At 35.0% G+C, this 16,721-nt stretch overlaps 3 protein-coding genes across 11 annotated transcripts in view; 1 reads left to right on the forward strand and 2 right to left on the reverse strand.

The window, feature by feature from the left end:
- The first annotated feature begins 4,732 nt into the window (after nt 1–4,732).
- On the forward strand, nt 4,733–5,723 carry LOC105687869 (28S ribosomal protein S24, mitochondrial). Its single transcript, XM_012403781.3, has 3 exons — nt 4,733–4,916; nt 5,063–5,243; nt 5,384–5,723. Exons 1-3 carry the CDS (start codon nt 4,890–4,892, stop codon nt 5,671–5,673), a joined length of 498 nt encoding a protein of 165 aa, XP_012259204.1. The 5' UTR covers nt 4,733–4,889; the 3' UTR covers nt 5,674–5,723.
- Nucleotides 5,724–6,050: 327 nt separating this feature from the next.
- The window catches only part of LOC105687871 (CCR4-NOT transcription complex subunit 6-like), a 404,495-nt gene continuing 393,824 nt past the window's right edge, over nt 6,051–16,721 (reverse strand). For all 9 annotated transcript variants that reach the window (XM_048657108.1, XM_012403793.3, XM_012403786.3 and 6 more), the window contains 4 exons: nt 13,213–13,443; nt 12,921–13,098; nt 12,682–12,821; nt 6,051–12,610 (listed from right to left, as the gene is read on the reverse strand). In XM_048657108.1, the coding sequence (XP_048513065.1) occupies nt 12,534–12,610; nt 12,682–12,821; nt 12,921–13,098; nt 13,213–13,443 (626 nt within the window). In that variant the 3' untranslated portion in view covers nt 6,051–12,533. The remainder of the gene's footprint in view (nt 12,611–12,681; nt 12,822–12,920; nt 13,099–13,212; nt 13,444–16,721) is intronic.
- On the reverse strand, nt 13,575–15,155 carry LOC105687873 (protein YIPF5). The gene is made up of 2 exons (XM_012403796.3): nt 14,778–15,155; nt 13,575–14,616 (listed from the first exon to the last, which is right to left on the reverse strand). The coding sequence occupies exons 1-2, from the start codon at nt 15,001–15,003 to the stop codon at nt 14,060–14,062; spliced, it is 783 nt and encodes a 260-aa protein (XP_012259219.1). The 5' UTR covers nt 15,004–15,155; the 3' UTR covers nt 13,575–14,059.

A 16,721-nucleotide genomic window follows, 5' to 3' on the forward strand; every position in this document is an offset into this window, starting at 1 on the left:
CGCACATTTTTCGACGCTGAAAACACCAAACACTACAGTCTTTGTACATTTTCCGACGCTAAAAACACCAAAGACTATAGTCTTTGCACATTTTTCGACGCTAAAAACACCAAAGACTACAGTCTTCGCACATTTTTCGACGCTGAAAACACCAAAGACTACAGTCTTTGTACATTTCTCGACGCTAAAAACACCGAAGACTATAGTCTTTGTACATTATTCGACGCTAAAAACACCATAGACTATAGTCTTTGCACATTTTTCGACGCGAAAAATACCAAAGACTACAGTCTTGGTACATTTTCCGACGCTAAAAACACCAAAGACTATAGTCATTGCACATTTTTCGACGCTAAAAACACCAAAGACTATAGTCTTTGTACATTTTTCGACGCCAAAGACACCAAAGACTACAGTCTTTGTACATTTTTCGAAGCTGAAAACACCAAAGACTATAGTCTTTGTACATTTTTTGACAGTAAAAACACCAAAGACTACAGTCTTTGTACATTTTTCGACGCTAAAAACACCAAAGACTACAGTCTTCGCACATTTTTCGACGCTGAAAACACTAAAGACTACAGTCTTCGCACATTTTTCGACGCTGAAAACACCAAAGACTACAGTCTTTGTACATTTTCCGACGCTAAAAACACCAAAGACTATAGTCTTTGCACATTTTTCGACGCTAAAAACACCAAAGACTACAGTCTTCGCACATTTTTCGACGCTGAAAACACCAAAGACTACAGTTTCCGCACATTCTTCGACGCTGAAAACACCAAAGACTACAGTCTTCGCACATTTTTCGACGCTGAAAACACCAAAGACTACAGTCTTTGTGCATTTTTCGACGCTGAAAACACTCAAGACTACAGTCTTTGTACATTTTCTGACGCTGAAAACACCAAAGACTACAGTCTTTGTACATTTTTCGACGCTAAAAACACCAAAGACTACAGTCTTTGCACATTTTTCGACGCTCAAAACACCAAAGACTATAGTCTTTGCACATTTTTCGCTTTTCGCTTTGAAAAACACCAAAGACTATAGTCTTTGCACATTTTTCGGACCAAAAAACACCAAAGACTATAGTCTTTGCACATTTTTCAAAGCTCAAAACATCAAAGACTATAGTCTTTGCACATTTTTCGCTTTTCGCTTTGAAAAACACCAAAGACTATAGTCTTCGCACATTTTTCGACGCCAAAAACACCAAAGACTATAGTCTTTGCACATTTTTCGACGCTGAAAACACCAAAGACTATAGTCTTTGTACATTTTTCGACGCTAAAAACACCAAAGACTATAGTCTTCGCACATTTTTCGACGCCAAAAACACCAAAGACTATAGTCTTTGCACATTTTTCGACGCTAAAAACACCGAAGACTATAGTCTTTGTACATTTTTCGACGCCAAAAACACCAAAGACTATAGTCTTTGCACATTTTTCGACGCTGAAAACACCAAAGACTATAGTCTTTGCACATTTTTCGGACCAAAAAACACCAAAGACTATAGTCTTTGTACATTTTTCGACGCTAAAATCACCAAAGACTACAGTCTTTGCACATTTTTCGACGCTGAAAACACCAAAGACTATAGTCTTTGTACATTTTTCGACGCTAAAAACACCAAAGACTATAGTCTTTGCACATTTTTTGACGCTCAAAACACCAAAGACTATAGTCTTTGCACATTTTTCGCTTTTCGCTTTGAAAAACACCAAAGACTATAGTCTTTGCACATTTTTCGGACCAAAAAACACCAAAGACTATAGTCTTTGCACATTTTTCAAAGCTCAAAACATCAAAGACTATAGTCTTTGCACATTTTTCGCTTTTCGCTTTGAAAAACACCAAAGACTATAGTCTTCGCACATTTTTCGACGCCAAAAACACCAAAGACTATAGTCTTTGCACATTTTTCGACGCTGAAAACACCAAAGACTATAGTCTTTGTACATTTTTCGACGCTAAAAACACCAAAGACTATAGTCTTCGCACATTTTTCGACGCCAAAAACACCAAAGACTATAGTCTTTGCACATTTTTCGACGCTAAAAACACCGAAGACTATAGTCTTTGTACATTTTTCGACGCCAAAAACACCAAAGACTATAGTCTTTGCACATTTTTCGACGCTGAAAACACCAAAGACTATAGTCTTTGCACATTTTTCGGACCAAAAAACACCAAAGACTATAGTCTTTGTACATTTTTCGACGCTAAAATCACCAAAGACTACAGTCTTTGCACATTTTTCGACGCTGAAAACACCAAAGACTATAGTCTTTGTACATTTTTCGACGCTAAAAACACCAAAGACTATAGTCTTTGCACATTTTTTGACGCTAAAAACACCAAAGACTATAGTCTTTGCACATTTTTCGACGCTAAAAACACCAAAGACTATAGTCTTCGCACATTTTTCGACGCTAAAAACACCAAAGACTATAGTCTTTGTACATTATTCGACGCTAAAAACACCAAAGACTATAGTCTTTGCACATTTTTCGACGCGAAAAATACCAAAGACTACAGTCTTTGTACATTTTTCGACGCTAAAATCACCAAAGACTATGGTCTTTGCACATTTTTCGACGCTAAAAACACCAAAGACTATAGTCATTGCACATTTTTCGACGCTAAAAACACCAAAGACTATAGTCTTTGTACATTTTTCGACGCCAAAGACACCAAAGACTACAGTCTTTGTACATTTTTCGAAGCTGAAAACACCAAAGACTATAGTCTTTGTACATTTTTTGACAGTAAAAACACCAAAGACTACAGTCTTTGTACATTTTTCGACGCTAAAAACACCAAAGACTATAGTCTTTGCACATTTTCCGACGCTGAAAACACCAAAGACTACAGTCTTTGTACATTTTCCGACGCTAAAAACACCAAAGACTATAGTCTTTGCACATTTTTCGACGCTAAAAACACCAAAGACTACAGTCTTCGCACATTTTTCGACGCTGAAAACACTAAAGACTACAGTCTTCGCACATTTTTCGACGCTGAAAACACCAAAGACTACAGTCTTTGTACATTTTCCGACGCTAAAAACACCAAAGACTATAGTCTTTGCACATTTTTCGACGCTAAAAACACCAAAGACTACAGTCTTCGCACATTTTTCGACGCTGAAAACACCAAAGACTACAGTTTCCGCACATTCTTCGACGCTGAAAACACCAAAGACTACAGTCTTCGCACATTTTTCGACGCTGAAAACACCAAAGACCACAGTCTTTGTACATTTTTCGACGCTGAAAACACCAAAGACTACAGTTTCCGCACATTTTTCGATGCTGAAAACACCAAAGACTACAGTCTTTGTACATTTTCCGACGCTGAAAACACTCAAGACTACAGTCTTTGTACATTTTTTGACGCTGAAAACACCAAAGACTACAGTCTTTGTACATTTTTCGACGCTAAAAACACCAAAGACTACAGTCTTTGTACATTTTTCGACGCTCAAAACACCAAAGACCATAGTCTTTGCACATTTTTCGCTTCTCGCTTTGAAAAACACCAAAGACCATAGTCTTTGCACATTTTTCGGACCAAAAAACACCAAAGACTATAGTCTTTGCACATTTTTCAAAGCTCAAAACATCAAAGACTGTAGTCTTCGCACATTTTCCGACGCCAAAAGCACCAAAGACCATAGTCTTTGCACATTTTTCGACGCTAAAAACACCGAAGACTATAGTCTTTGTACATTTTTCGACGCCAAAAACACCAAAGACTATAGTCTTTGCACATTTTTCGACGCTGAAAACACCAAAGACTATAGTCTTTGTACATTTTTCGACGCTAAAAACACCAAAGACTATAGTCTTTGTACATTTTTCGACGCTAAAACACCAAAGACTATAGTCTTTGCACATTTTTCGACGCTAAAAACACCAAAGACTACAGTCTTTGTACATTTTCCGACTCTGAAAACACCAAAGACTACAGTATTTGTACTTTTTTCATTGTTTCGAAGCATGTTTGAGTGATTGCATGCACAGATAAGTATATAGTCGGTTATGCAAGGCATCATTCGCTTTTTCTATCATACTAGAAATAAATAAACAGGATGGATTGCATGCACACGATGAAGCACCAGGTCTCGGAATACCTCCTCGGTTTCTCTGTTCTCCTGATACCTAGAAAATTTTTTGGACTGAATTCTAAACTTCAGAATTCCTCTTTTAGAACTCAAAATCATTCTCATCGTTTCGTATCTATAAATTATGGAATAATTGAATACACATTTAGCCATATAGTTAGTCCTGTAAGGAACCAGTCGCTGTCTCTATCATACTAGAATTAACTTTACAGGATTGAAGCCATGCACCAACGAATTCACAAGTCTGAATTCGTTGGCATGCACATGATGAGGCTCATGGGGTCTTGGTCCACCTCCTCGGTTTTCATGTTCTCAATACAAAGGATTGAAGGCATGCACATGATGAGGCACCAGGTCTCAGAATACCTTCTCAGTTTTTCTGTTTTTCTGAGACCCAGAAAATTTTTTGGTCTAAATTCTTAACTCTTAATTAACTCAGACACATGTGAAAAGCGTCCTTCGATTAATTTTTAATAATTTACCGCTTTAAAAAGTCGAAAAATCGAGATATCTCGATTAATTTCATATTCACCAGATGGGTGGCGTCCTCACTTCACATGCCTGAAATCCAGTGCTGAAATCCCATTGAAATCCCAACCCAACCTAGCCATCGCGCCATCGCGTATTATCGTTTGGGTTTTTTGTGTATTTTCAAATTTGTCTCGGGTAGCCACCCAAGACTCTTTACAAGGGTTGACAGTCAATAGATAGAGAGCGGTATAGTTTCTAAAAATTTTTAAAGATTAAGTAAACTGCAATGGCTTTCATCGCAAGCTTTCGCAATGTAAGTAACGGTATTGTCTTGTCATTAACTTCTATTGAATAGTTAGGTTTGGTTGTTACAGGTTATAATACCTACCCATTCATGAATCTTTTAGAGTGTTGGAGTTACCAATCTTGCCATCATAGTTTGAATGATCACTTTCACAGGTGTTGTCTACTTTGGAACATGCTTGCATCCAAAGACAAATACATGTCACAGCAGTTACTGCCAGAGTACAGGCAGGCCGATACAGAGTTACCATCAAGAGAGATCGGCCACTGACCTACGAGATGGCAAATCCCCCCTATCAAATCGCCCATCGAAAGTCATGGAATTCCTGGAACACATGTACAAATTGCACATTCATTATATAGTATAAAAAAAACTACTGATTCTGATGAAATTTCCTGTGGAAAATCGGTTTGAATATGGATGAAGTATGTCACAAATATTCAAAACTAAACATGACTATATTTATTCATTTTCAGCTAATGTAACTGGTGGCAATAGAAGTTCCGAAACTGCTGTTGATGATATGTTTATTCGCCGTTTTATCACAGGAACATGGCATTCATTATTTATGAGTGAAGTTATCATCAAACGTCAACACAATATCATAAGAATAGCAGGTATAGTTCGCCGTAGCATTAGTTCAAGAAAAATGTATTTTTTAATTGGCTACTGTGAGGAACTTCTCAGTTTTTGGTTACAATGCCCTGTTAAACTCGAGCTCCAAACGGTCCAAAGCAAAAATGATGTCATATACAAGTATATTTAATGTGTAGCATATTTGAATATCGATAAGTAGAATAAATGAATTCAAATAAATACCGAGTGTCAACTTATTTATTCTCTCCCAGGGATGAAACATATTCCTTCTGTATGAGGCCAACTATAAAACTTTACTAGTAATTCTTTTCGGACCACGATGTTGAAGAGGAATTATGGTCAGGTTGATAGAAAATATTAAAATTATTGGATAGATCTAGTAATTCCACTATACCTTGATATAAGTTTTGAACATACACTTCAAAAAAATTTGCTCAGAGAAAAAGTAGTGCGCATGAAAGTAAGGGAAGGGGGTATCATATTTCCCACAGTTTCAATATTCAGAAGCACGTCTAATCAAGTAAAGCATTATACTGTTAAAATCAATTGAAGATTTTCCATTTACTTTTATTAGCTGATACTTCTTACATTCGATCTTAATGCAAACGCAGCCCATATGTAATGATTGCATTTTCAATAAAAAAACAAAGTACAAGTCACCCTAAAATGGATATCAAATCAAAAGACATACAGGGCTACTTTAGTGTAAACCGACAGATCATTCAAACGTAATATAATTCTACATAGTCTTGCCACCCACATCCTTTTTTTTACACACCTGTGCACACACTTTCCTTGACTTTTCAATCAGGTCTCGCATAGTTATGAGGTTGCATTTTGCAAGATAGAATTCTATTTTATTCATAAAAGCTAGGGTATAAATTCTGTGCAGTTCGGAATTTATAACGATAAAATAACGATACTTTTCTCTCAAAGCATATATGGATATCAATATCTCAGAAGGTGTTGACAACTGATCACACATGCTAATAGATAACTTTAATTTCTATGTATCTAATTGGTGTTTGCGTCTAAATGCTGTTCTCATTCAATTATGTTTATGCAATGATAGATGATAGAATGGCGAATAGAATACATCACAAATCAATCAAATGATTAAAGCCAAGTATAATAACTGCAATTGAGTAATATCAATAATGCGTTTACTCATGATTTAAACAAATACAATGCTATGATGAGACCTGATCAACAAATTAGATTTCTCACTTTTGTACAATATAGTGATTTGAATATGATGCCAAAAATGTTTGTAGCTATGAAAAATTCGAAACTATGTCTCTATCCACAACTGGATCAAAACCTGGTTGTAAGACTAATGACAAATTGTATTTGAACATGTAGATAAATCATAGTTTTGAAGATATTGAGCTCCAAAATCGACTTAGCTATTGAAATAAACTGTAAAGACTAAGATGGGCAGCAAGGTTTAGGAGTAACTTTTACGACCAATATGAAATTCATTAGTTGTAAGATATCACTTTCAGAATTGAAACAACTAAATAATCAATCAAATGTAAATATCTACTCAATGATAAGATCTATGATAAGACTAACAAAACCACATTTTTGCTGTGGTCAAAGAGCCATAGCCATATGGATATGGCTTTGTTAGCTACAGGCTGGTTGGCTCATCCTGATAGATAGCAAAAAACTGCTACCTGCGGATCAGTCGACAGCCGCGGGTTTAATATAATTAATTGTCAAGCGCACAAGTATGTACGTATGCAGAATTAATCTAATTTGTCATTTTTTTACAATAATTGCAACAGATAATTTGACAGAATTATCATTTCTAACAATTGCTACGCCCATGTAGAGAAATAAATTGTAATTAGTTCAGTTGTATATTCCGATAGAAATAGAAAGATACAGGAATTATCTTTGTCTATACTAAAGATGTTCTGTACTTGATTGAATAAGAGTGACCAAATATAATTTTATGGCATAACTACTATATATACCATCGACCGTCACTGAGTGGTGGCAAATTACGTTTCTATTAAATAAATGCTTACAATTAACATTGAATGTATGGTTACTCAACGCAATCACCATAGCTATTCAAAGTATTCATTGAAAAAGCGTTATCCTAGTATTTGTAAGATAATATGATTTCTGACAATGATTTTTCAAATGATATCGTTTGGATTTATAGCTAACTATTTCCGACAAAAACTTCACACCTTCATAACGCTGATGAGTTCATCTTTAGGAATAACAAATTTTTTCAACTTTGAATCATGGATGATTGAACATCAGGAATACCATTTGTGAATGTGAATTTGCAGCTTCTCAATTCAAAGTAAAAATTTTATAATAGTCAACTCTATACATGTTTCACTAAATGCGCTCATTGAATATCTCTCAATTCAACTATATCTGAGTTCAATATTTTTGGATGTTGTTTGCTGTTGGAAAAATTAATTTAAAGTTCATCCTATGTAGTTCGTACCTTACATTTGACCTTATAGATAAAGTGAAGTTGTTATGTTATATTGCTTTCAGCTTATCACTATAAATAGTTATGCAAATTTCATTTCCATTTTTACAATCTCGTGTTACAGCATTGGGTAAACTTGGAAAAGTTATTTTGAGCGGATAGTTTTTTTTATTATTTTTTTCATATCAGAAATACGTGATCACGGATTTTGGAATGAATAGAATTGTTGCCAATGAATATCATAGCGTATCTTAAAGAATCACATTATATAGTCCAATTATTTTTTCTTTCCATACCTGATTGAGATTTCACCTCAGGATATGATAATGAAAATATAATTCGTGACGATCGGGACCTTTGTTACAAATCAATTAGTGTGCTTATAATACCTGCAGCTTATAGTAAATGATATATTGAAAAAATTTCAGTCAAAAACGCATTCTTTACAATATGTATACATAATAAGATGCCATGGTCGACGTTTTCAATTTGTCTCATTTCATTTTTTCAAACGTTGTTTTTCATATCTCAATATGTAGGGATTACATCAGAACTAATTCATTTATTGATTTGTTCATTTACTTATTTATGATTTTGAGCGTGTCTGATTGTAGATTATGGAATGATGTTGAGTGCCCATGATTGAATTTGCATATATGGAGAGATGTTTGCAGCAACAAGGATTGGTAGTTATGATCTAACTGTTCCCAGTAATCTAGATGACTCAGTTCATGATAATTTTTTGAATTTTACCGTGATGAAATAGTTCTTTTCAACTGATACAATAGATGCTAAACTACAGGTTCTTTTAGGAGATTTCGTTCTTCTAGTGAGGGAGGATGATTTGTCACATATTTGTCCATATTATTATTGGTGGCATTAAACCATATTTTTTAAGTTTGTTCGAATGTAATCCCATTATTATAGAGATTAAAAGGTACTTAGTAAACTTACTTACGTAAGGATAATCCAATATTAATGATATTTTATATATATTAGGTTTCATAAGCTTGGCATAGGTGATACATCATTCATGACAGCATTGTACATTTAATAATTTTGTAATCCAGTCGTTTGTACAAAATCACACTGAACCACATACCGCGCAAACATACATTGATTTTTATACATAAATTTTTTCTTTACAATTCGTCAAACCCCATCTAAAATTTCGTACCTTACTATTATATAGTTATATTTGTGATAAGTTTAATTTTAATGATTTAGTAAATGAAAAGTCAGAATCAATTGTCTAATTATTAATTCATACAAGTTTTTTATCATTCTTACATCACAATGTTGAGAATTATTTGGTTCTCATAATGTCAGGGGCATAATGCGCATTTGCAAAACTCTTGAGGAACCAAAAATTGAACGGTCTGTAGGTAAGCATGACTTACTATATTCTGAGAAACGGTAAGGATTACTCGACCTTCAAAGCACTGGTTTTTCTATATTAATAATATTCTACCTATTTACTGTAATATAGCATGTATTAAAATAACTTGGGATAGAACAAACTCGATAGAATAGAAATAATACATTAGTTGTGCGTCAGTATTCACCTAACGCTCTCAATACAACAACACCGTGCTAAAATTCTACAACCACATTGCGTTGATTGCAATCATCATAATCTCAAGACTAATCAGAAATATATAAAGAAGTTACTTTTACTCCAAATGGTCGAGAGCAAATTGTTTTATAATACGTACTTCTTAAGTCAGTATAGCATATAGTAAATTTTTACATTTGAGAAAACAATAATAAAGTGACTCACGAAAAAGAAATACTTGTTGTTACCTATAGAATGCATTGAGAAATGTCACGTTTCAAAAGGGGCTCGATGAATCCAGCAACACGAGAACTTATGATTTTAAATTATGCTAGAAAAAGTTTAGGCCTTTTCGTACAGAACAGAATAAGGGTGTTAGCTGAAAGAAAAAAGGATCGGCAATTGTAATAAGTATCAGTAGAATGCAGACGTTTAGCCGGAAACAAGACAAAGAAGGACATACACAGAAACTGTACAAACACATACAGGAGAAGGTGTGATTTCTCAGCGACTAATGTAAATCACTTTCCATTTCCATTGTTTGGGATACGAGACTAATGATGAATATTCTTATAGTGTGCGAAACGTAATTTGATGTACAATTTGAATGCAACCGCGGTAAACATGGGATATACTGAATTGAATTAGCACTGACTAATATATGTCGAATAGTAATCAAGTCCACCGAAGAGAAAATGGTTTCTTCTTTTCTTTGTTCATCACACACTTAACGAATTAATATATCAATACAGAGTGTCAACCGTATCTTGTTATGAAAACTATAATGCAATTACCTACTTTATACAACATTTACTACAATTATGGTGTGGACAGAACTATATTCAATATCCTACTCCAAATATTTATAGAGTTTTAGATTTTTTTCAATCAATCCATGGACAATATTATTATTTTTAAGTGCAAATTATGCACAATGTCCACTCTAGTATAAGTTATATAACTTAACGATAGCTTTTTTGTTCTTATGCCCGTTGAGGAAATATATGCATGTGATTTGCATTAAATTACAACGCATCTACAGTATCGAATTTATACAATTTACCAATATTCCTTCTACAACGTGCACTCAACGATTGCAGGTATCAAATTTATTCCCCGACCTCAAACCTTATTCCTTTTTTTATTCCAACACGTACAAAAAGTTTAGCGCAGTAACAGTGTCAACCTTTTTCTAATATGGAAGAATTTAGTATTTTTTTTAAGATTTTGAGCCCAAGTCATCAAAAAATGTATCAAATGAAACATTTTCACTCATGCAGGACTATGGATACAACTAAGACCGAGTACATGATTTGGTACTAGGCACAAAAAAAGATTATGATGTGTGTCTACACAGAATATCGCTAACAGCCAAGGTGTAGAAGAAAAGTACAAGTAGTAAGTGAAGTTCAAGTTACTGACATAGCTTTAACATTGTGTCTCTGTGATTAAGAACTACAGGGTGATATTGTACTTCAGCAAGTTGACGCGATCATCGATGTTATTCATAAATAGACTTATTAGATATACTTCTGACATACTTACAATTGTTTTTGAAATACAACCCAATTGAATAGCGTAACATATTGATTTGGTTTGACTTCATTCCAATGTGTTTAATTGACTTTGATTGATTACATTCGAAAACTTAAGTCGGGTGTTATTTACTTTGTAAAAGTGAAGTTGATAAGGTAGCCAATGTTGGCTGAAGTGATTATAGCACACTGCATTTCTAACAAGCAGACTTATGCAACCTGTAGTTTAGCAAAGAGATGTTATTTTCAGATTGATGTAATATACAAGACCATTTTTCTGTCGCCTGAAGAATGTAAACGAAAAATACAATCGACAGAACACATAATAAATACACAGGCATTGATTTCTCTAAACCTAACATAAATGAGATTTTTATGGTAAATTCATTCACCATCACCATTACTAGGGCTAAAAGTACACCGCTGTTAATAGTATTAGTAGAAAATATTAAAGTCTGAAATAGTACCTAAACTGTTGTGAAGAAATATTTTACGATTCAAAAAGCTACAGAGTGTCTGGTTTCTGCCTCCCTTGATATATATACATACATGTATATAACATATATATATTGGGATACCTGAGACGCAACTGAATAATCAACGTACACACAGTAAACAGCATGCTATACAATAATTAGTGGAACCCAATGATCGTTGGCAAATGAATATCAACTGAAATTCAGAAATACGCGACACCATTGTAGGTACGTAAACATCATTACTTTATATAATCGTACTTACAATTACACTTGATACTATTATATTACCTACTTCCTTATATTATAAAATTATCATTATCAATATACGTGGCCAATAAGAACAGATTTGTACTTGTATTGAAATTGTTAAGTCAACTCCAATCACTTCGCACAGCCCGGTATAGCGTGTATGTTTTCATATTTTTTTTAACTTTTGTTTAAAAATACAATTTTTCAATGGATGGCAGCATTCATATCAAAAAGTCGGCATGGAGAATGTTGTAATGACATTTAGAAAAAGAGATTAGAGTTTCTTCTATCAATTACTAACTCGTTAATAAATATGTGAAATTGTTCCAATTATTTTTTGTCAATATCACAGAGGTTTAATCGGAATACTTACTTTTTTCAACATCTTTTTTTTGTAGGAAAATAGGTATCTACATATTATGATAATCAATAGACATTACAATATTCTTAATAAGGGAAAGTTACTTCTTAAAAATGCAATGCACTATACATGGGCTAAACGCATTACAACATGGCTCCGTAAGCCTAGTCTCTATATAAATTATTCATCGACGTTGGTTTGAATGTGCAGCAATATGGAGTATTTTTTCATATTTACTATAAATTGTAAAAGTAGATAGTTGTCAACTGTAAGTTGTATTGCTAGAGCCAGAATGTAAGAGAAGGAGCGATGGGGATTTCAATATTATTATTATTATCAATATTATTCACTTTTCATAGTTGTTACTTGGGCCTAGTTCGTAGCAGCTGCTACCTGCGTGAGATCAAACCATTGCTGGTTCCTACCGTTGGAGTCATTTCTAGCTCCACCAGTAGTGGGAAGTGGTCTGAAAAGTTTCAAAATAATTACTTGATCTTGTATACTAATTCATGATGTAACTAGAAGACATTTACGCACCAGAGGGTACATGGGGATGAGGGCATCCTACTACTTTGTGTTCCCTAAACCAATCTGCACTTAGTGGACCAAGAAGTCCGAGCGGTACCATGCTTTGCTTCGAGTAAAAAATGTAATCTATAATTCCTTTGAAGTCGAACCTGAAATCAAATATTAAATATTATGTTGTTAGTTATGTCAGACCTTGTTGGTGAATATTATGATAAAGTTGCTGATGTGGAACAATTTTTGGAACTTACGTGTAATTTGTGTAAGGCATGATGTCCTCGCTATAAGCAGATGCGAGTTTAAATGAGTGTGTAAATTCGTTCGGTTTATCGCAACCGGAAATTTTCTGGAGACATGATTTGTAGGCAAGTTCTTTAAAGTCTCGATGGTCTGAGGGGACACGTCCCGATGTTAAAAACTCTATAACTCCTGTTGGGTTCAACCAAAAGTAAATCAATGTCTCGTATGTAGATAGAATCTGATGCATGATTTTTTCACGAAAATCATTCAAATAGTAAATTTTACACCGAATGTATCATTTACCTGAGTCTGGAAGAGAATTAAAATCCCCACAAAGTAGTAGTTGAACGTTAGATGAATCAGGCTTATGTCCAGGTCTGAATGATTGGCCAGTTTGATCTAAGATTGACCGTAATTCATTACTCAGCATCATAGTTTGGATCAGCTTGACATCGCAGAACTCTGGATCCCAGTGAATATGCGCTGTGCAAACTAATATTGGCTGCTGTATTTGTGCCGGATCTGAAGGTACACCTGTAAAAACGAGCAGAAGTTGAAATATCACACCTCATATCACTTACCGAACTCGTGTATGTCAATTAAAAGATTTAGTTGCTATTTGATGAATGGCGGTATAACATGGGGCAAGATACATTAAACAGTGGTTTATCTCAATATTTTATTAGTTACAGTTGATCGATTGAACGGGTATATTTCATACAAATATTTTATAAGATTTACTACAAATATTACAATCTGTACACTCCAGCTAACATTCCCACCAAGTTGCACTACCGAAGACCAAAAGAAGACTGAGAATTCAGTGATAGCATCGATCGTATCAAGGATTTATTCATTGTCATGTCAAATACGCGGCATAAATTCTGCATCTACGTATGTACATACGGCGCCTAATATTTTCATTCGGGCAAAGAATTATAATTATTATTATTGCGATCATTATATGTACAGTAAAAATGAATGATTAAGCATGTAATCCAGTCATCACACATCGAACCACACTTCAAGGTATCTAAACGTTGTTAATTCTTGATGATGTTCTATTGTTCAGCATCGACGGTTCACATGAGCATAGTTGGATTATCGATTCGAACTCTAATCGGCCGATAGATCTTTGATTTTCGTTCATTTAAAAAATAACTATCAAGGTGAATACTCCGTAAAGAAGTACGCAAGGGTAGGCTATCAAAGGACGCTGTTTATCTTCGCATGACATGGCTGCAAAAAGTCGGGATGCAGATAAGGTGGCCCATGCAACAGCTAATACAGCCAAAGCCATTCCAGCAGGACCTCTCAATGATGTGAAGATGCTCACGCCTGCAAGAGCAACTACAGGTAGTATACAATATCCCAAAACCGAGGCCACAGAAGATAATGTTATGTTTCCAGTGCTGCTCATCAGTGACTGTAGAATATACATCATGATGCACGATGTTACTGCAAGTCCATAGACATAACCAAAGTGAGCCTTCGATCCAGCAAGTAGTAAAAATCCTGCGAGAACCAAGCAAAATGCAACTGGACCAGCAAGATCTGAATCTTGGAGCAGGTAATTAGCATCGTCTGTTTGTCCTCGTCTATGAAATGGATTCAAGACAGCAAGAGTTTTCTGCATTATGCGGTCTGGATCTATGCCAAGTTCTTCTAAAAGCGGTGGTTCATCTTCTTCTTCGAATCCTGTGGTCCCTAGAGACGTAAATAAAAAATCAGTGTAGTACAACAGACTGTTCATAAGAAAGTCTGGTATTTTTAATGAATGAAATTTGCATTGTTTAGATTCTCACAGGAACTGGAGAGATGTGTAAAATAAAAACCACACTTATGAAAATGAAATTCAATTGACTTACCTTTCGTAAAATCATCTTGTCCATAAAGATCATTGCCGTAAATGTTTTGTGTGGGGTCTAAATATGGTTTTTGATTAAAACTGGAATAATCTCCGCCTTGTTGTTCCGGGTACGACTGGAACTCAAATTGCTGGTTAGGTTGAGCAAATCCACCTGATGTATCAAAGTTGTATTGTCCTTGTGGTGGCTGTGCCCAGTAATCATCTGGCCCCGCGTAACCAGACATTATCGTACCACCAGTTTGTGGACACTAGTATTTTTTAGAACTTTTATTACCAGTATTTACGCTATTACTAAACGCTACTTGACAGCACGGCGGAAATTAAGAGTTGGCACTTGTTTCAATTTGGCTGTGAGCATTTCTCTATACAGCTGAACTTTGAAGGAGCAGCGGTCTGTTAGATGTCACTGCCACTTGATATTTTTTATCGTTACCTTTTTTACCGGCATTTGAACCGTAGAGACTTTTTACAGAGAATGTTTTTATCGATAACCACTAACGTCACTTGGTGCTTGGAAGAGGCGGGATGAGAAAAAATTGATCAAATTTTAAACGTAAATAGCATTACTCTTTAAAACGATTAACTTAGCCACATAAGAAAATGATACAAGTTGATGTCAGAACAGTAAATTAGTTTTTCTCTGAGCTCAACGCTTACGAATGATCATCTACGAATTCCGAAAGTAATTCTTATGCAAAACTTTCCAACACCATAAGCAACGGCGAAATACCCCTTATTCATAGAAAATGTGACTGAAAAAATTGTATTTCCCAAATTCTCTCGAGTTTGTGCAACGTAGGTATTATGTCAGAACCGAGCAAAGAACCTTTACAACAGTTCGGTTATCGCTGACGTATCTAGATCGGGCGTCAGTTGCAGGCGATCGAGGACATGCGCTTTTTCATAAGACAGTTCGTGACACTTGGGTTCCTAGAATCTGGCCACGTGCCACGATTCAGCATTGTATGCATGGACCATGCCGGATATCCGCATACGACAAAACTTGAAGATTCTATAACTAGCTAAAAAATATCTGTATGTGGTATCGAGCGAATAATAAGTTTATTCAATTCCTCTTCAACTTTTCTATTCTTAAAAATATGTATGTATTGGTATGTAAATTGAAATAATTCATACTCGTTCTACTTTGGAGAAGATACCGCAAACAACTGCAAACAAAGAAGAGTCTAAAGTTCTTAAAGTGAAAAATGAATCAGCCTCTGCGCGCAGTCATCGCGAATATAAAGTACCGGTAATTACTATTTTCATTTTCGTATTTCTAACAATGAAAGATCCATTTTGTCCGATTGAATCAACTCCGATAGCACTTGTCATTTCTCAAGTGATAAATAGACTCGAATTAGAACTCATCAAAATCGTCTATGATGAGTAGACATCTACAAAGCTTGCCAATTCAAATTTGCGATCCACAATCTATATGATTCGGTATACCGAAAACTTGGGCGATATGAGAGCAGAGAGAGCTATCAACAACATAACACATCGATCTACGAATGATATAGTTATAAAATGATTCAGATGTGTACATGGATGTGGGATGGTAAAATTTATTCCTCCATCCAAAGATAGGATGGAAAATTGGGTGCAATTTCTATGTTTGCGTAACTCGAACAAAATCGCTAATCCGAGCTCGAGTACACGTACACAACCTCTGACAAAACCTATAAATATATGGATATATACGAAATACATATATAACCATATACCATAATATACGTAATTTATGCAATATCCCCATGTACAATAATGCAGCTGATCACCAATCAGACCGTACAAGCTTCGGCAATATCGCGCGAGTCGGGGCAAAGATATCACGGAGAAATTGAATTCCAATAACACTCAGCTACCTCCGCATAGTGCTAATAAATCATTTTAGATTAGAATTGGTTTGTGCAGGCGAGACGTGAGAACAAATAATACA

The sequence above is a fragment of the Athalia rosae genome, chromosome 6 (assembly GCF_917208135.1).
Source record: "Athalia rosae chromosome 6, iyAthRosa1.1, whole genome shotgun sequence".
Taxonomy (NCBI): Eukaryota; Metazoa; Arthropoda; class Insecta; order Hymenoptera; family Athaliidae; genus Athalia; species Athalia rosae.